Below are 19,756 nucleotides of genomic sequence, written 5' to 3' on the forward strand. Positions count from 1 at the left end.
CTCACCGCCTGCTCTCGTGCCTCTTTCCAGAGCAGCGAACAGAGTATCCTACATATGTGCACGGAACAAAGTGAATGAATGAGTGTTTACGGGACAAACTGTCCTTATGTTTCTCACTTCACAAATCTTCAGGCCTTGTCCTCACTCTCTACTAAATGAAACATTTATAGACCAAGGAACCCTGCTAAATGCACCATAAATAAAGATACACTGCCCTCAAAGAAAGGGAGAGAAGACAAATTCCTGCCTCTTCGCCTCTGATGCCTCTTCCCAGGGCACCACCCACCTCCATTTCCTGAGAGCCTGGGCACTAAGCACCAGGGTGCGTCACGGGGCCCAACAAGGCCACTGCGGCCCCTGCCTCCTGCACAACTCCCTCCCCCAAAGCTCAAAACAGCTCCTGGAGCAGGCCCACGTGCTGCCCAAGTTGCCCAAGTTGAGTCCCTGTTGCCACTCAACAGGACCACTGGTTACCAAAGCACCCTACACCTATCCTCCATCGAGAATCCTAACTACCCTCTGCCCCTTCCATGGGGAACCCTCAGCTGCCTACAGCTCCCTCCATGCAGCAACCTGCCAATTCCCACCCACTCACCCGGTCTCAGTGTAAGTCTGCACTCCTCTAACAAACCCAACCGCCAGCTTTCTCAGAAGCTAAAGTCCAGCAAAAGCCAGTTCCTTTGCACTTGGTTCTGTGGTTTCCAGGCATGTTAGTACATCTCCTACAAGCCTCAACCTCAAAAGGACCTTCCCTAGACTGGTCTGAGAGCAGAAAGAGCCGCCAACCACTAACCCGGGGACCTAACCTAGGTCCTTTGACCTCTCTCTGGCCTCTGTCTTCTCCTCAGTAGAACAGGAACGAGACAGGAGATCTAAGCTCCCTTTTATTCAGATTCCAAAATTGGAAAGAAAAATATAGGTCCCCTAGATACAAATGAAAAAGTCTAATTGTTCCTTCACTGACCTGTTTAAACAGGTGTCCTAGCTACTGCAAGTTGGCGTCAATTTCAAAGAGCTTTGGAACATAACTTTTAGAAAAAAAATGCTTTGTTTTTTCATCAACTTTACGACCCTGGGTTTTTTTTCTTATCATTCCTTGTAAGACACTGAAAGAGAGGAAAAAACTGACCTGTTCAATTTCTCTACTAAGATCACGAGCTTGGGATTCGCCCACCCTCAGTTTCCCCTCCGGGCGTGGAGACAGTCCCCGCTCACCGCGGCCTCCAAGAGCTGCGCCCCGCGCGCATCGCCGCGCGCCCCCAGCCGCGACACCACCTGGAGCCTCCGGCGCCTCCAGATGGCCGAGTCCGGGCCGGCCCGGCGCACCCCGCTGTCACCTGGCCCCGCACAGCAGCCGCGCTGCTCCAGGGCGGCCCTGCTCCCTCCAGCCCCGCTCCACCCGGCGTTTCTCCTTCGATTCCCAAGCCGAGTCCGGCCTCCAACTCACCGGGCCGGCGGCGAAGACACCTGCCTCGCCCGGAAAACGCACGCGCCCGGGAGCCCCTCTACCACCACCTCGACGGGAGCCCGCGGGAGAAACGCATAAAAAAGGAAAACAAGCCCGCGGCAGGGCCGTCCGGGCCCCGCGTCTCCCAAGAAATCGCCTCTGGCGACGCAGCCCGGGACTGGGGGCCGCGGGCCCGGCGGGGTGCGAGGCTCCGGGCCCGGCCGCCGCGCCCGCCCCGGCGCGCCCCTTACCCGTGAGGCGGCCGCCCCCCTCTCCGTGCCCGCGGCGCCGCTGCAGGATGAAGTAGCAGCTGCTCTTCTGGGTCACCCAGAGCTTCAGCGCGTTCTTCAGCAGCACCTCCTCGGGCTTGAGCCACATCGCGGCGGTCCGGCCACGCCCGCCGGCCCCGGCTCACATCTCCCCGGCCGCCGGTCGCTGTGAGCCGAGCCCCCTCGAAAGGCGACGGCGGCGCGCGGGGACCACAGCCCGGCCGGTGCCCAGCGCTCTGAGAGCCCGCGGAGCGCAGCGGGCGCAGCTCGCCCCGCGCACCCAGCGCAGCCCCCACGTGGCCCCGCCCCGCACCCGCCCCTGTCCCCGCCCCAGCCGCCGGCCCCGCCCCCGACCGCCCCCACCCCGCGGCTCCCGCGGCGCCTCCCGGGTTTCCGCGTCCCAGGCGCTCCGGCGCGCAGTTCCGGAGTGGAGGGAGGAAGTCCAATCCTGCGCCAGGCTCCTTCCCTCCCGCCCCTCCGCGCTCCCAGGGGGAACTCGGGAGAGCAGCGGTCCCTGACCTCGACCTGAGACGTGGAGGAGGGACAGGGAAAAAAGCCTTCTTCTCGCAGCTGCAGGTTGCCCCACCAAGGGCATTTTTCCGCACCGAGGGGGCGGGGGGCAGAATGCACGCCAGAAAACCTAAGTGCGCTGGGTTTAAAATAGCGACAACAACAAAAATTACAAATAACCAAAAAATAGCATAAGAATTAAAAACAGTTATATTCCAATGTTTTTAATACTTGGTTCACATTTTGGATGCTCTCCCCAGGGATCCGACGGCGCTGCGGAGGCGGCAGCGATGTTTGGGATCCTAAAGAAAGCATCAGACCAGACTCAGCTCTGGACGTCCCTCAAGTGGCCTGGAGGTACCGATATTAGTGTCACCGCCGTTGGTGCCCTGCCCAGAAATAAAACCTTTGTTCTGAGAGAAATTGAAAAGCTGGAAAATATGGAGTAGGCGATGTGAAGAGAAACTACAGGGAATGTAGAGGTCGGGTTTTAAATGCGTATTTCCTCAAGGATGTTGTGGAAGCAGAGACAAGGTGGCTGGCCTGGAGCAGGCTGGAGGACCTCCAACGATCTCCACAGGGAGGCAGTTACATTCAACACCCTACCTAGCAAAAGAAGAAAAGAACAACCCCATCAAAACATCCCTGGGGTTTTGACAAAGGAATCCCTGACGAAGCGTGACTGATAACTAGGACAGAAATGAAAAGTGGAAGTAAAGTCAATCCTGACCCCCCAGGACGCCTGGGAACTGAGGGAAGCGCCCCAGAAGGGAACAGCTCAGAAACCCTGACCAGACCTGGAGGAGAAGAACCCTGTGGACGGGGGACAGGAACGCCCACCCAGAAGCCGGGAGAGCATGGTCCAGGACTGGCAGCCACTAACAGCCTCTGAATGAAACTGAGGAAGGAAGTCAGTGGTAATCGGGACCATGAGGGTGCATCAGGACATATAGAACAGTCAGGGACGGTAAGAAAACATTCCTTCCAGAGACATTCACTGGCACCTCCTGGGCAGACACACTGCCAGGCCCGGGAATCGCAGAGATGAACTCGGAGACCTGTCTGCCCTGAAGAACTCACAGGTAGGAAAATGAGGCAGAAAAGAGCGGTAGGCTTCCTAACAGGAGCCCACGCAGAGGGGCAGTGAGCAGAGAGCAATGCGGAGACCGCGTGGTCAGTTCTTGGGGGAGGGAATTGAGAAAGCCCCACAGAACAGCTGTTGCTAGATCAGAACTTGAATATGAGTTTGATAGGAGGTCAAGTAGGGGAGGTCATGTCTGGTAAATGGATCAGCACAGATGACCTCGTGGTTTAGAGCAGCCTCTGGTGGCTGACAGCCCCAAATCGAATCCTGCAACTGCTGCTAATTAGCTGTGTGACCCTGACCTTGGGCAAGATACCAATCTCAATGAGCCTCAGTTTACTCAACTATAAAATTAGGATAATCATAGTGCCTGCCTTGTAGGAACTATCAAGAGCATACTGTAGTAAGTACTTGGAACACAAAGTAAGTACTCAGTGAACATCAGCCATTATTATTAAATGTTCAAAAACTTCTGAAACGGTTCACACACATTCACCCATGTTTTAAGCATTATTCAGCTCTGATCTGACAAATATTAAATATGACAGAAGCACGGAGAGGGATATGAAAGTCATTGGGAAGGCATGGGAGGGTACTATGAGGTACTGTGTTTCTATTATCTCTCTCCCACCTCCGAAGCTCCTGCCTGTGCCATTACCCAAGTCAAACAGAAGCCAATAGGAGGCAAGGGGGCACAGGCTGCAGTCTGCGGCAGTCAGCCTCCCAGGCACACAACGAGGTGGAGAAGGGTGAAGAGGGGATCTGGAGGAGCGGATGGAGAAAATCTGGCAGAGCCCTAACCACTTCCCGCTGTTGCTCATCTCTACGTGTTCATCACCCTTGATGGTGTTGCAGGTTGACTTATGTCTCCCCAAATTCATATGTTGAGGTCCTAACTCCCAGCAACTCAGAATGTGACCTTATCTGAAAAAAGGATGATTACAAATGTAATTCGTTAATGTCAGGTTATTAGGGTGGCCCCTAATCCATAATGACTGGTGTCCTTATAAAAAGAGGGAATTTGGGAAGACAAATCCACAGGGAGAACACCATAAGATTAGAGTTGTGCTGCTACAAGCCAAGGAACTGCCAGAAGCCGGGAGAGGGGCCTGAAACAGATCCTTCCCTGCCGACAACCTTGATCTCAGATGTCTAGCTCCCAGAACAGGGAGATAATACATTTCTGTTGTTTAAGCTACCTCGCTTCTCGTACTTTGTTACAGCCGTCCTAGCAAATTAATCCAGTTGCCTCTGTAATTCTGCCCACAGCTGTTGAGCAGCAAGTCTCTTCAACCTCTCGGAGATGGACTGCATTTCCTACCAAGACCCTGGCTGATAGCAGAGTGACCCCAGGAAGCAGTTCCTCAACTGTGGGATTCTAGCTGGGTTACCCACAGATTCATGCATGCATAGGGAACAAAAGGGATGCTAGTAACCCGTGGCATAGAGGGGCAGCAGGATTACCCCAGTTAGCACTGGGAGTAGTGTGAGGGGCAGATGGACCACAAAGCTTTGGAGGCTTTTGCTGCTGTTGCACTTGATTGCTGTGGCAACAGTAATAATTATAAAGATTGTAGAGTGGAGTGGATGTTTCTGACTGCCCTGGAGAGTTTTTTAACAATGGAAAAGATAAGCATGAAGTATTAAATTCTCATTTTAAGGTACAGATATGCTGAAATTCAAAGAACCGTTTATCTGGGATAGGCACAGGACAGACTAAGTTCATCTTCAGATACTAAATATAATTGTACAGATGACAGAATTGTGGCAAAGGTTAAGTGGTCAACCTCAGCAAGTTCTCTTGCTAAGATTAGGACACTGATTGGGAAGGAGTAGGACCATAGACTTGTGATAGGAACATTTGGACAGACACAGACAAAGCCGAATTCCCAAATCTCAAGGCTCCCTTGTATACAGAAGTAGCCCCGCCTCCCCTGTGGCAAGGAAATTAGCCTTCACTCACACTAAGACCTTTCAAGACTTCACTGGGGCCTTTGCCTCCCACATGGATGCCTGTTCTCCAAACTTGCCCCTGATGCACCTTATTGACTCCAGAACCATAACAAGAATAAACTCTCTACAGAGCCCAGAAGAAGAAATGCAAGGTCAGACAGAGAAGACGAGGATGGAAATAGATTATATACCACGAAAGCTGGAAAATCTTGCCAATATGTGTTGCAAAGAAGCTGAGAACTGTGTATGGGAATGGATTCTAAAGTGTTAGGCTAAGGAGGATGAAATACTAGGTTAGGCCAGTCATGGTGGCTCACACCTATATTCCCAGCACTTTGGAAGGCAGAGACAGGAGGATAGCTTGAGGCCAGGAGTTGAAGACCAGCCTCAGCAACACGGTGAGACACCATCTCTACAAAAAATGTAAAAATTAGCCACGTGTGGTGGTGCATGCATGCCTCTGGTCCCAGCTGCTCAAAGGCTGAGGTGGGAGGATCATTTGAACCTAGGAGGTCAAGGCTGCAGAGACCTATAATGGCACCATTGCACTTCAGCCTGGTGACAGAGCAAGACCCTGTCTCCAATAAAATATAAAGTAAGATTCAGCAAAATTTATGAATATGCATACACTCACCTGGGATTTATGATTTAGTGTGTTATATATTGGAGTGATTAAAATGTTTTAGAAAATGTGGTGATATTTCTTTTCTTTTCTTTTTTTTTTTTTAATTGAGACGGAGTCTCGTTCTGTTGCCCAGGCTGGAGTGCAGTGCATGATCTCTGCTCACTGCAACCTCCACCTCCCAGGTTCTCGTGCCTCAGCCTCCTGAGTAGCTGAGACTACAGGTGCACACCACCACACCTGGCTAATTTTTTGTATTTTTAGTAGAGACGGAGTTTTGCCATGTTGGTGAGGCTGGTCTCGAACTCCTAACCTCAGATGATCCACCTGCCTCCACCTCCCAAAGTTCTGGGATTACAGGTGTGAGCCACTGCACCCAGCGATGTTTCTTAATATACTATGAATATACAGAAAACGCTGAATACTTTTTTATTTATTTATTTATTTATTTATTTATTTTGAGATGGAGTCTCGCTGTTGTCGCCCAGGCTAGAGTACAGTGGCACGATCTCAGCTCACTGCAACCTCCACCTCCCGGGTTCAAGTGATTCTCCTGTCTCAGCCTCCTGAGTAGCTGGGATTACAGGCATATGCCACCATGCCCGGCTAATTTTTGTATTTTTAGTAGAGATGGGGTTTCGCCATGTTGGCCAGGCTGGTCTTGAACTCCTGACCTCAGGTGATCCACCCATCTCGGCCTCCCAAAGCGCTGGGATTACAGGCTTGAGCCACCGCGCCCGCCCCACGCTGAATACTTTAAAAGGTAACTTGTAGAAAACAGATCATAATGCACATGACTCTTGTCCAAAGCAATGCAAATGAACTTTGGTCCATAAAGATATCCTATAGAATATTAATTAGTTTTGCATCCACTAGCAAAGTCATTCGGCATTCCTGACTAATATCTATGTCTATACCTATATATCTGTTCTTTGAATTCTCCCTTGAACTAATCCTAACATCTTACTGATTCCCTCATTAATGAATGAGTTGAATAAAATCTTTGATCCATGTTCATTTTATATTTACAATGAGAATCATGCTTTTAACTTTTTGGAAATTATTCTTTAGCAGTAAGAAGACAGGGAACAGGATTGGTAGGGTGTTGAAAATATTTTGTTAGCCAGGCGCGGTGGCTCATGCCTGTAATCCCAGCACTTTGGGAAGCCAAGGCGGGCGGATCACGAGGTCAGGAGATCGAGACCATCCTGGCTAACACGGTGAAACCCCGTCTCTACTAAAAATACAAAAATTAGCCAGGCGTGGTGGCAGGCGCCTGTAGTCCCAGCTGCACGGGAGGCTGAGACCAGAGAATGGCGTGAGCCCAGGAGGCGGAGCTTGCAGTGAGCCGAGTTCGCGCCACTGCACTCCAGCCTGGGCGATGGAGCAAGACTCCATTTCAAAAAAATAAAAATAAAATAAATATTTTGTTGTAGTTGAAAGATGGAAAAAGGAGAAGCCAGGGACAGTGGCTTACACCTGTAACCCCAGCACTTTGGGAGGCTGAGGCAGGAGGATCACTTGAGGCCAGGAGTTGGAGACCAGCCTGGGCAACATAGTGAGACCCCATCTCTACCAAACCAAAAAAAAAAAAGGAGAGATAAGAGAAAAGGACCCTCGAGGCGGGGTGTGGTGACTCACGCCTGTAATTCCAGCACTTTGGGAGGACAGCGGGCGGATCATGAAGTCAGGAGTTAGAGACAAGCCTGGCCAACATAGTGATACCTCATTTCTACAAAAATTAGCTGGGAATGGTGGCGCACGTCTGTAGTCCCAGCTACTCGGGAAGCTGAAGCAGGAGAATCGCCTGAATCCGGGAGGCAGAGGTTGCAGTGAGCTGAGATCACGCCACTGCACTCCAGCCTAGGCAACAGAGTGAGACTCCATCTCAATAAATAAATAAAATAAAGAGAAAATGACCTTCAAAGATACTTTTGCTGTCCTATCCAGGATACAAATACCCCACTAAACATACTCCCTGGCCCCAAGAAAAGATACTAGGCCCTTAGACCTTGGCAAAACCTTGAAAAGTAGACCCAACCTCTAGGACACCTCTCTCCTCTGAGAGCACCCAAACCGCAGTGACATCTCCCTGCTGTGGTCCCCCTCACATGCTGACTGGCAGTTTGAGAAAGGTCATAGAAAGACGAACACACTGCATGTCCTGCCGTGGGATGGCAAGCATTCAGAGATGAAAGCACACCACTCATTCAACACTTCACTGCCAGCACTTGCTTGTAGTTAACCTGAACTCAGCTGGCAGGTGACTGGCCCAACTCAACACTGGTTTGGCGAGAAGTACCAAAAATCCCTTGTTGTACAGGTGAACGAAACTGCACACACAAAGCCTATCCATGTGACGATTACTTCCACTTGGGGGTGAGAGGTGGTGCTGGGCCAGGACCTCTTTTCCTAGATCCAGGACCTGGCTCCTAGGTCTCTGCCCTAGCAGCCCAGCCTGCCCATGTCAGCCGTTCCAGACAGCATCACCAGCCCCTTGCCCTTACCTTCATACATGCAGAGGAGGAAGAAGGTAAAGGAGAGAGAAATGGGGAAGAAAAACTAAATATTCTGAAAATGTTAGACCCAATATAAAGAAGCAATGGTAAGGCATTTCTGGTTTTCCTTCATAATTAATACTCTTTTTATTTTATTTTATTTTATTTTTATTTTCTTGAGACTCTGTTGCTCTGTTGCCCAGGCTGTAGTACAGTGGCACGATCTCAGCTCACTGCAACCTCTGCCTCCCGGGTTCACGTGATTCTCCCCCCTCAGCCTCCCAAGCTGGGACCACAGGCATGCACCACCACACCCAGCTAATTTTTGTATTTTTAGTAGAGATGGGGTTTCACCATGTTGGCCAGGCTGGTCTCAAAACTCCTGACCTCAGGTGATCTCCTGCCTCAACCTTCCAAAGTGCTGGGATTACAGGCATGAGCCACCACACCCGGCTCATAATTAATACTCTTTAATTCTTAATAGAATTGTCACTTATGTTACCTACAAGCTTCTATTAGTGTCCAGATACCTATTAAATGTAGTTGTTTTTTGGTTTTTCATTTAGTTTTTTAATCTTTAAAATAATTTTTTAAATGTATGCTTTTAATATTATTGATTTCCTTTTGAAAACTGCTATCACATTTTCCTCATGGACTTTTGGCTCACATTTCTAGCTTGATTACTTGTCTGAAGCATGATTTTGTATTTCCTCTTGTAACGTGAATGCTGTGAAGGGCAGATCATTGGCCCAGGCTGCGGGTTCTCTCCCACTTCTGACAGCTCAGTTGTAAGGTAACAGGCAAAGAAGGAGCCCTCTGTGTGTGTTCACACCTTTTGCCACAGTGCCTTCCATCCAATGAGCGCAAAGCATGCTCAGAATCAGGCACAAGAAGCCCAGGAATAAGCTAACAAGTTTCAAGGGATTTGCAAAGTCAAGAAACAGCCATTGAATATGTTCAACAGACTAGCACTGTGAGAAATTCCTGGGATTCAAAAAAAATTGTAGGCCCGGTGCAGTTGCTCATGCCTGTAAACCCAGCACTTTGGAAGGCCGAATGGGGCGGATCACCTGAGGTCATGAATTTGAGACCAGCCTGGCCAACACAGTGAAACCCTGTCTCTACTGAAAATACAAAAATTAGCCGGGCATGGTGGCAGGCGCCTATAATCCCAGCTGCTCGAGAGGCTGAGGCATGAGAATTGCTTGAACTCAGGAGGTGGAGGTTGCAGTGAGCTGAGATCACACCATTGCTCTCCAGCCTGGGCAACAGAACGAGACTGTCTCAAAATAAATAAATAAATGCTGGTTCCTGGCTTCATGTCATAGTAGGAGGAGTTTCCCCCAAGGGAAAAGAACACTGATGGAGGACTACTATATACTAAGCTCTGTGCTTGTACTTTCAACAGGTGTCTCACTTATTTCTCACAATAAATCTAAAATAAAATTAAAATTAGTCCCATTTTACAGATGAGAAAACTCAGCCCACAGAAAAGTTTAGAAACTTGCCAATATCACATATCTGCTACATGGCAGAACCAGGATTTGCTCCTAGGCTTTTCTGAATCTCAGCCCAATGCTCTTTCCATTAATGAACAGTTGAAGTTGGTTTCAGTCTTATTAATGGAAGGAGAGTGGCATCTATTTTTTTCCTTAGCATTACTTTCAATAGAGATTAGAGCCATCATCCAAATAACATGCGCTTCGAAGGAGGCAGATATGGATTCAGAAATCTTTCCCTAGCTCCTAGCTATGCAACCACAGGCAAGTTCCTTAATCTCTTACAATTTCAGTTTCTTCACAGGGATATCTATGTCTCTCTAAGATATTATAAGGCTTAAGTGAAGTAACCTAAGTCACACACCTACCTCAGGCTTGTCCTGGGCATGTCTTCTAAATAGCAACTGTTATAATCACCTCTGGGTTATTCTGACGCTGGCCCTGGGTATACCTGTGACATATCTCACCTCTGTCTGCAATTCTGAAATTGCTTTCGTATCCTGCAGACTGAAGGACCTTCCCCAGCATTCTTCCAAGCACAGTGAGAGGCAAGCACCCCAGGAAAGGATGATAGCAACTCAGAAATAATGACCTCTCCACATTGAATCTCTATTGCAAACAAACATTAGTTTGGTTATGTGTAACCACTAGGTTCTTTTTGCTAAATGTCAGTAGCTACTAGTGGTTTGAAATAAGCGAGGGTGTAGATATGCCTTTCATCACCACCGTGTACTCAAAAGAATTAATTTGTTAAAATGGAAGCAAGTCTCTTAAATTTTGCACCACACTCAAACATGTATTAAACATTTATTAGAGACCAGGAACAGTGGCTCACACCTGTAATCCCAGCACTTTGGGAAGTCAAGGCAGGAGGATTATGTGAGCCCAAGAGTTTGAGGCCAGCCTGGGCAACATGGCAAGACCCTTTCTCTTAAAAAAAAAAAAAAAAAAAAATTAATTAGCTGGGCATGGTGGCATGTGCCTGTAGTCCCAGCTACTCAGGAGACTGAGGCCAGAGGGTCACTTGAGCATAGGAAGTCAAGGCTTCAGTGAGCCATGTTCATGCCACTGCATTCTAGCCAGGGTGACAGAGCAAGACCCTGTCCCAAAAAAATGTACCCCATAAATATATACACCTACTATGTACCTACAAAAATTTAAAAAAAATTAAAACTCATTTATTAGAAAGAGAGCCCAAGATAACCCTATATCCTGTTCTGTAAGCTCCTGAAGTCTCAGGTCTTTGACTACAACTTGCATTAAATGTTTACTCAAAGTAAAAATGTGACTATATCCTAGAAGTAACTTCACAGTTGGCACCAGGCAACCAGAATGCTTTGAGTCAGAAGCTGGACATGGGCCCATTTATGTCAAGCCTCAAATGCCATTCCAGGAGGGGGAGGGACAAAGGCCTTGCTACCAACCAATGTTTTGGGTTTTTGTTTTGTTTTGTTTGTTTTTTGTTTTGTTTTTTTGAGACAGAGTCTTGCTCTGTCACCCAGGCTGGAGTGCAGTGGCATGATCTCGGCTCACTGCAACCTCTGCCTCCCGAGTTCAAGCAATTCTCTGCCTCAGCCTCCCGAGTAGCTGGAATTACAGGTGCCCACCACCATGCCCGGCTGATTTCTGTATTTTTAGTAGAGACGGGGTTTCACAATCTTGGTCAGGCTGGTCTTGAACTCCTGACCTCATGATCCACCCGCCTCTGCCTCCCAAAGTGCAGGATTACAGGCGTGACCCACTGTACCTAGCCTGTTTTGTTTTGTTTGTTTGTTTTTCTGAGACAGAGTCTTGCTCTGTTGCCCAGTACAGTGGCGGGATCTCAGCTCACTACAACCTCCACCTCCTAGGTTCAAGTGATTCTCCTGCCTCAGCCTCCCAAGTAGCTGGGATTACAGGAGCCTGCCACCACACCCAGCTAATTTTTGTATTTTTAGTAGAGACTACATGTTGGCCAGGCTGATCTCAAACTCCTGACCTCAGGTGATCCACCCACCTTGGCCTCCCAAAGTGCTGGGATTGCAGGCATGAGCCACCATGCCCGGCCTACCAACCAATTTTAGCCAACCTACCTTCTTGAATGCAAAGAATTTCGTCAATAAAATTACTCTTCTAACATCCCTTGGGATAATTAACAAAATCCTTGCCATTGATTGGAGAGAAAGACAGCTGGAGTGTAGGCATTTTTGCTTTTTTTGAAATGGGGTCTGCTCTGTCGCCCAGGCTGGAGTGCAGTGGTGGGATCTTGGCTCCCTGCAACCTCTGCCTCCAGGGTTCAAGTGATTTTCCTGCCTCAGCCTCCTGAGTAGTTGGGATTACAGGCGCACACCACCACCCCTGGCTAAAAGTGTAGGCATTTAATTACAGGTGCTCTACCGCTCCTGGAGTGTGCATTTGTTATTGGGATGAGGGTATATGCTGCTGTCTCTGGCATGTGGATTGAAACCAGTGAGCATGTACATATATGTCATTTGATAGCCTGTGCTAACATATTTTAAAGTAAATTACAGCCAACACAACTACCGCCCTCTTCCCTACCCAAGTCAGCCTTAGAAAGCACTTGCTTCAGGGGTTGGTGAGGAGGAGGGTCCCCTGGCATCCCCTTTCATAGGGACAGTGCACTCATCCATCTGTCATCTAGGGCCATTCACCCAACCTCTGCTTGCATTTCCCTATCTCTGTACTTATATTATGTCAACATATTTGAAAGGCTCCAACAAAAGTCTAGCTAGCATCCAGCTCCTCAGAGTACCCTCCCAAGACTTTCCAGCCTGCACCCAGGCCAGGCACTCCTCTCTGGAGAAACAAGGACAAGGAGAGGCCAAAAGAGATGAGGGAGCAGAACTAGGCAGGGAAAAGCAAATTTTAGGTTTCCTTTTTAACTCTTTTTGCATCTCAAAACACACACACACACACACACACACACACACACACACACACATACATTAGAATCGAAGAATCATAACAAATGGCAATGATTGTGAGTCTGCACATGTGCCAAGGAAAATTACTGTAGGGAATGTACAAATGGCCCTGTCCTATTCCAAATTCTTTGCCTATTTTACAACCAGTTTGTTTCATTTCTTTATAAGTCAGAGAACCTTTACTAAGAACCCCTACACTGTAATAGTATTAAGTCAAAGGACAAAACCTTGGAATGTTCTCTAATTAGCTCTGAAAGGTTACTAATCTTCAGCTGATGCAGAATCTGCATTCTATTTCAATCATAAGCTCCTAAGCAGAAAGAAAAGAATTTTGATCAATTAAAAGGACCTTCATAAACTGGAATCTTCCCAAGGTACAAATTACCCTGTTCTTTCTGAGAACCCAGGATTTGACCTAAAAATGTTTTCTTTGCATGTTCAGCCATCACTGAACCAGTAAGAGCAGGACATCCTCTTATCCTGTCTGATTTCTGATTGTTATTCACCAGACTATATTGCATCCTTTCCTCTTTCACTTCATCACACCTATTGATGTTAACATATTTTTCTTCTAGATTTTAAGTATGTGTTGATTACCGTATTATTTAATCTACCCCCTAATTACCGAAATCTGTGTAAAACTATTCATGTCCCAATTATGTTATAACATATGTAGTCTATGGACATGATATAGTTGGGATACTGGTCTCCTCCAAATCTCAGGTTGAAATTTTGTAACCACATCAGAGCAATCTGGTTCAATTATCATGTAATAAAGTTGTGAGTTGTTTATTGGTTGCCATGGACGCCCAGGTTAAAGGTCAGGTAACCTGAGCACGCTCAAAGGAACCAAGTTTGCAACCCCAGGGGGAACCTAAATGCTCAGACAAAGGAACAGGGACTAAATTAAGAAGCCACGCTGCCTGGCAGAATCCAGGATCCAATCAGATTGAGCTCTGGCATCACCCCATGGCAGGATCCAGTCAGATCATGCCTCCCGGCATCATCTCATTGCAAGATCTAATCAGATCACACTTCATTACCCTATACTTATAAGACCCAACCCAGGCCAGGCGCGGTGGCTCATACCTGTAATCCCAGCACTTTGGGAGGCTGAGGCGGGCAGATCACAAGGTCAGGAGCTCGAGACCAGCCTGACCAACATGGTGAAACCCCCGTCTCTACTAAAAATACAAAAATTAGCCAAGCGTGGTGGTGTGCCCCTGTAATCCCAGCTACTCAGGAGGCTGAAGCAGGAGAATCATTTGAACATGGGAGGCAGAGGTTGCAGTGGGCTGAGATGGCGCCACTGCATTGCAGCCTGGGTGACAGAGCAAGACTCTATCTCAAAATAAATAAATAATAAAAATAAAAGTCAACCCAAATCCCTGCTTGGCAAGACAGATTTGAGCATTTCTCCTGTTTCCTTGCCAGTTGAATTGCAATAAAGTTTTTTTCTTTTTTTTCCCATACAGAGTCTCGCTCTATCACCCAGACTGGGGTGCAGTGGCACAATCTCAGCTCACTGCAACGTCCACCTCCCGGGTTCAAGCAATTCTCCTGCCTCAGCCTCCCAAGTTGCTGGGATTACAGGCGTGCACCACCACGCCTGGCTGATTTTTTTTGTATTTTTAGTAGAAATGGTGTTTCACCACGTTGTCCAGGCTGGTCTCAAACTCCTGAACTCAGGCAGTCCACACACCTCAGCCTCCCAAAGTGCTGGGATTACAGGCATGAGCCACTGCACCCAGCCAGAGCTTTTCTTTTCTCAGAAGCTAGTGCCATGGTATTGGCCTCAATGCATATTGGGCAGTGAGCCTATTGATTTCTCAGTAACAATATGATCCCTACTGTTGGAGGCGGGGCCGAGTGGGAAGTGTTTGGGTCATGAGGGCTGATCCCTTATGAATGTCTTGGTGCTGTCCTCACGGTAATGAGTGAATTCTTACTCTAGTAGTTCCCACAAGATCTGATTGTATAAAGAACCTGGCACTTCCTCCTCTCTCTCTTTCCCCCTCACCATGTGACACGCCAGCTCCCTCTTTGCCTTCTGCCATGAGTGGGAGCTTCCTGAGGCCTCACCAGAAGCAGATGCTGGTGCCGTGCTTCCTGTACAGCCTGCAGAACTGTGAGCCAAAGAAACCTCTTTTCCTTATAAATTACCCTGCCTCAAGTATTTCTTTTCTTTTTTTCTTTTTTCTTCTTTTTTTGAGACAGAGTCTTGCTCTGTCGTCCAGGCTGGAGTGCGGTGGCATGATCTCAGCTTGCTGCAACCTCCACTTCCCAGGTTCAAGCGATTCTCCTGCCTCAGCCTCCCGAGTAGCTGGGATTACAGGTGCCCGCCACCACACCCAGCTAATTTTCTGTAGTTTTAGTAGAGATGGGATTTCGCCATGTTGCCCAGGCTGGTTTTGAACTCCTGATCTCAGGTGATCTGCCTGCCTTGGCCTCCCAAAGTGCTGGGATTACAGGTGTGAGCCACTGCACTCAGTCTACCCTGCCTCAAGTATTTCTTTATAGCAACACTAGTGGACTAAGATGACACATTAGTGCATAGCTTCAGTGAAAGCAAGCTCAAATGTTTAATTCCCCTCATGTTACAGAAAATGATATGAAATGAAAAAAAGGAAAATTTCTGTGAGACTCTAGAGCTCTGCTGTCCAATATGGTAGCCACTAGCCATGTGTGGCTATTTAAATGTAAATTTATTTATTTATCTATTATTTTTATTTATTTTTTTTGAGACGGAGTCTTGCTCTGTCACCCAGGCTGGAGTACAATGGCACCATCTTGGCTCACTGCAGCCTCTGCCTCCTGGGCTCAAGTGATTCTCGTACCTCAGCCTCCTGAATAGCTGGGATTACAGGTACACACAACCACACCCAGATGATTTTTGTATTTTTAGTAGAGATTGGGTTTCACCATGTTGGCTAGGCTGGTCTCGAATTCCTGACCTCAGGTGATCTGCCCGCCTCAGCCTCCCAAAGTGCTGGGATTGCAGGTGTGAGCCACTGTGCTTGGCTCTAGATTTAAATGTAAAGTAATGAAGTGTTTTTTAAAATAAAATTTCATTTTTCATTCACACTGGACACATTGTAATTGCTTAATCACCACATGTGGCTGGTGGCAACCCTAGAGTCTCAAAGCTGGAACTCACCAATTATAACTCTGTGATAAATAGAATTGTGTCTGTTAAATATTTATTTCTCCTCTTAAGTTTCCTTTGACAAACAAACACCTCACTGAGTTATATTGCTCTCATTAGTGTGAACATCTATAAAGAAGACACAGGCTGGGCACAGTGGCTCACGCCTGTAGTCCCAGCACTTTGGGAGGCCAAGGCAGGCAGATCCACCTGAGGTCAGGAGTTCGAGACCAGCCTGACCAACATGGAGAAACCCCATGTCTACTAAAAATACAAAATTAGCTGAGCGTGGTGGTGCATGCCTGTAATCCCAGCTACGTGGGAGGCTGAGGCAGGAGAATCGCTTTAACCTGGGAGGCGGAGGTTTCAGTGAGCCAAGATCATGCCATTGCCCTCCAGCCTGGGCAACAAGAACAAAACTCATCTCAAAAAAAAAAAAAAAAAAAAAAGAAGATACAAATTAGAACCTTTTTAGGCTAATTATTTGCATTGTAAAAGAGCCCTAAACCCAGATTATAAGCCTGAAAACAAAGGCCCAGGAAGTTCTATCTATGAATCTATGAGTTAATCGTTTCTTTTCTTTTCTTTTTTTTTTTTTTTTGAGACAAGAGTCTTGCTCTGTCACCCAGGCTGGAGTGCAGTGGCACAATCCTGGCTCACTGCAAGCTCTGCCTTCTGGGTTCACACCATTCTCCTGCCTCAGCCTCCCAAGTAGCTGGGACTACAGGCACCCGCCGCCACACCCTGCTAATTTTTTTGTATCTTTTTAGTAGAGATGGGGTTTCACCGTGTTAGCCAGGATGGTCTCGATCTCCTGACCTCATGATCCGCCCGCCTCAGCCTCCCAAAGTGCTGGGATTACAGGTGTGAGCCACCGCGCCCGGCCAATTGTTTCTTTTTAATGATGGTGGAGGAAAATAAATGTTAGGGGTGGGTGGTGGTCCATATGGAGAAAACATCATCTTGATGCCTTGCAGAACTTATAAGGAGGAGCATTTGAGACTGAATTATCCAGAATTTAATTTAGTAATTGAAATGTTGGGAGGAAGATTTTACGTTAAATGAAGCTGAATGAACACAGGCATTTATCTTTTCTGTCTTCCAAAGCTCCATTAAAATTATAGTAAATGGGATTAAAAGGAAATAAACTTGCAAGGATAAAAATAATAGGAGGGTAGAAAACAGCAGACTAGATAGCAATAACACTTTGGAAGTTGGAATGGAATGGAAAATGGTCTAAAAGATGGAAAAAGCACAAATCTAAAGAGACTCGGGAGAGCCCTGGTTGCACAGGGCTGAGCAATATCTAGACAATTAGCTCTGAATTTCCCCAGGTTTCTGAGGGATGGTTGAAACATGTGGATGAAAATAAGAAGTGTTGGTTGGGCCAGGCATGATGGCTCATGCCTGTAATCCAAACACTTTGGGAGGCCAAGGAGGGAGGATCACTTGAGTCCAGGAATTTGAGACTAGCCTGGGCAACATCACAAAAAACCTTGACTCTACAAAAAAAAAAAAAAAAAAAAAGAAAAAAAAGAAGCATTGGTTGAAAGTTTAGGGAACACTTTCAGTTTCTTTTCCCACATGCATAATCAGGAAAGTAGGTGATATAGTTTGAATGTATGTCCCTGCCCAAATCTCATATTGAAATGTAATCCCCAGTGTTGGAGGTGGGGCCTGGTGGGAGGTGATTGGCTCATGCGGGTGGATCTCTCATGAATGGTTTAGCACCACCTGCTTGGTACTGTCCTCACTATAGCAAGTGAGTTCCTGTGAGATCTGGTCATTTAAAAGTGTGTGGCACCTCCCCCATCTCTCGCTCCTGCTCCTGCTGTGTGAGATGCCTGATCCCCCTTCACCTTCTGCCATGATTGGAAGCTTCCTGAGGCCTCCCCTGAAGCAGATGCTGTCATGCTTCCTGTAAAGCCTGAAGAACCATGAGCCAATTAAACCTCTTTTCTTTATAAATTACCCAGTCTCATATTTCTTTATAGCACATGAGAATAGACTAACACAGAAAATTTGTACCAAGGAGTGGGACATTACTATAAAGATACCTGAAAATGTACAAGCAGCTATGGAACTGGGTAACAGGCAGAGGTTGGAACAGTTTGGAGGGCTCAGAAGAAGACAGGACGATGAGGGAAAGTTTGGAATGGCTTAGAGACTGGTTAAATGGTTGTGACCAAAATGCTAATAGTGATATGGACAGTGGAGTCCAGGCTGAAGAGGTCTCAGATGGAAATGAGGAACTTACTGAGAACTGGAGCAAAGGTCACTTTTGTTATGACTTAGCAAAGAACTTGGCTGCATTGCGCCCTTGCCCTAGGATCTATGGAACTTTGAGCTTGAGAGTGATGACATAGGGTACCTGGTGGAAGAAATTTCTAAGCAGCAAAGCATTCAAGATGTTGCCTAGCTGCTTCTAACAGCCTGTGCTCATGTGTGTGAGCAAAGAAATGACCTAAAGTTGGAACTTATATTTAAAAGAGAAGCAGAGAGATTTGTATAACTAAAAAGAAGCCAAGTGCTCATAGCCAAGATGAAGGGGGAAAGGCCTCAAGGCATTTCAGAGACCTTTGAGCTGTCCCTCTCATCACAGAACCAGAGGCCTAGGAGGAAAGAATGGTTTTGTGAACCAAGCCCAAGGTCCCACTGCCCTGAGCAGCCTTGAGACATTGCTCCCTACAGCTCTAGCTCCTACAATGGCTCAGAGGGCTCCATGTACAGCTCAGACCATTGCTTCAGAGAGTACAAGCCATAAATTCTGGTGGCTTGCATGTGGTGTTAAGCCTGTGGTGTACAGAGTGCAATAGTTGAGGCTTGGGAGCTTCCACCTAGATTTCAGATAACGTATGGAGAAGCCTGGGTGTCCATGCAGAAGCCTGGTGCAGGAGCAGAGCGCCTATGGAGAACCTCGAGTAGGGCAGAGGAGAGGGGAAACATGAGGTTGGAGCCCCCACACAGAGTCTCTAGCAGGGCACTGTGTAGAGAAGCTGTGAAAAGAAGGTTGCCATCCTCCAGGTGCCAGAATGATAAATCCACCAACAGCTTACAACATGTACTGAAAAAGCTGCAGGCACTCAACGCCAGCCCAGGAGAGCAACTCTTGGGGCTGAACCCTGCAAAGCCACAAGAGCAGAGCTGTCCAAGGTTTTGGGAGCCCAACCCTTGCACTAGTGTGCCCTGGTTGTGGAACATGGAGTCAAAGGAGATTATTTTGGAGCTTTAAAATTTAATGACTGCCCTCCTGGGTTTTGAACTTGCATGGGGCCTCTAGTCCCTTTCTTTTGGCCAATTTCTCCCTTTTGGAATGGGAAGGTTTACTCAGTGCCTATACCCCATTGTATCTTGGAAGTAACTAACTTTTTAAAATATTTTACAGGCTCATATGTGGAAGGGTTTTGCCTTGTCTCTGATGAGACATTGGACTTTGGACTTTAGAGTTAATGCTGGAATGAGTTAAGACTTTGGGGAAATGTTTGAAAGGCATGAATGTATGTTGCAATGTGAGAAGGACATGAGATTTGGGAGAAGCCAGGGGAAGAATGATATAGTTTGGATGTATGACCCCACCCAAATCTCATGTTCAAATGTAATCCCCAATTTTGGAGGTGGGGCCTGGTGGGAGGTGACTGGATCATAGGGGTGGATATCTCATGAATGATTTAGTACTATCCACTTGGTATTGTCCTCATAATAGTGAGTTCTCACAGGATCTGTTCATTTAAAAGTGTGTGACAGGCCAGGTGTGGTGGCTCACCCCTGTAATCCCAGCACTTTGGGAGGCCAAGGTAGGTGGATT

General features: G+C 47.3%; 1 protein-coding gene and 1 long non-coding RNA gene across 5 annotated transcripts in view; one reads left to right on the top strand and one right to left on the bottom strand.

Annotated features, from left to right (window-relative positions):
• TBC1D8 (TBC1 domain family member 8) overlaps positions 1–2,038 on the bottom strand; it is a 145,081-nt gene extending 143,043 nt beyond the window's left edge. For 2 of the 4 annotated variants that reach the window (XM_063649238.1, XM_054474313.2), the window contains exon 1: positions 1,699–2,011. In XM_063649238.1, coding sequence (XP_063505308.1) covers positions 1,699–1,825 — 127 coding nt within the window. In that variant the 5' untranslated portion in view covers positions 1,826–2,011. Of the gene's footprint in view, positions 1–1,698 lie in introns of all 4 variants that reach the window. The other 2 variants (XM_054474294.2, XM_054474291.2) reach the window with 2 other exon arrangements.
• Positions 2,039–2,113: 75 nt separating this feature from the next.
• On the top strand, positions 2,114–5,953 carry LOC129028689 (uncharacterized). Its single transcript, XR_008499441.2, has 2 exons — positions 2,114–3,308; positions 4,580–5,953. It is a non-coding gene; the product is annotated as an uncharacterized LOC129028689 (long non-coding RNA).
• Positions 5,954–19,756: the final 13,803 nt, after the last annotated feature.

The sequence above is a fragment of the Pongo pygmaeus genome, chromosome 12 (assembly GCF_028885625.2).
Source record: "Pongo pygmaeus isolate AG05252 chromosome 12, NHGRI_mPonPyg2-v2.0_pri, whole genome shotgun sequence".
Lineage (NCBI taxonomy): Eukaryota > Metazoa > Chordata > Mammalia > Primates > Hominidae > Pongo > Pongo pygmaeus.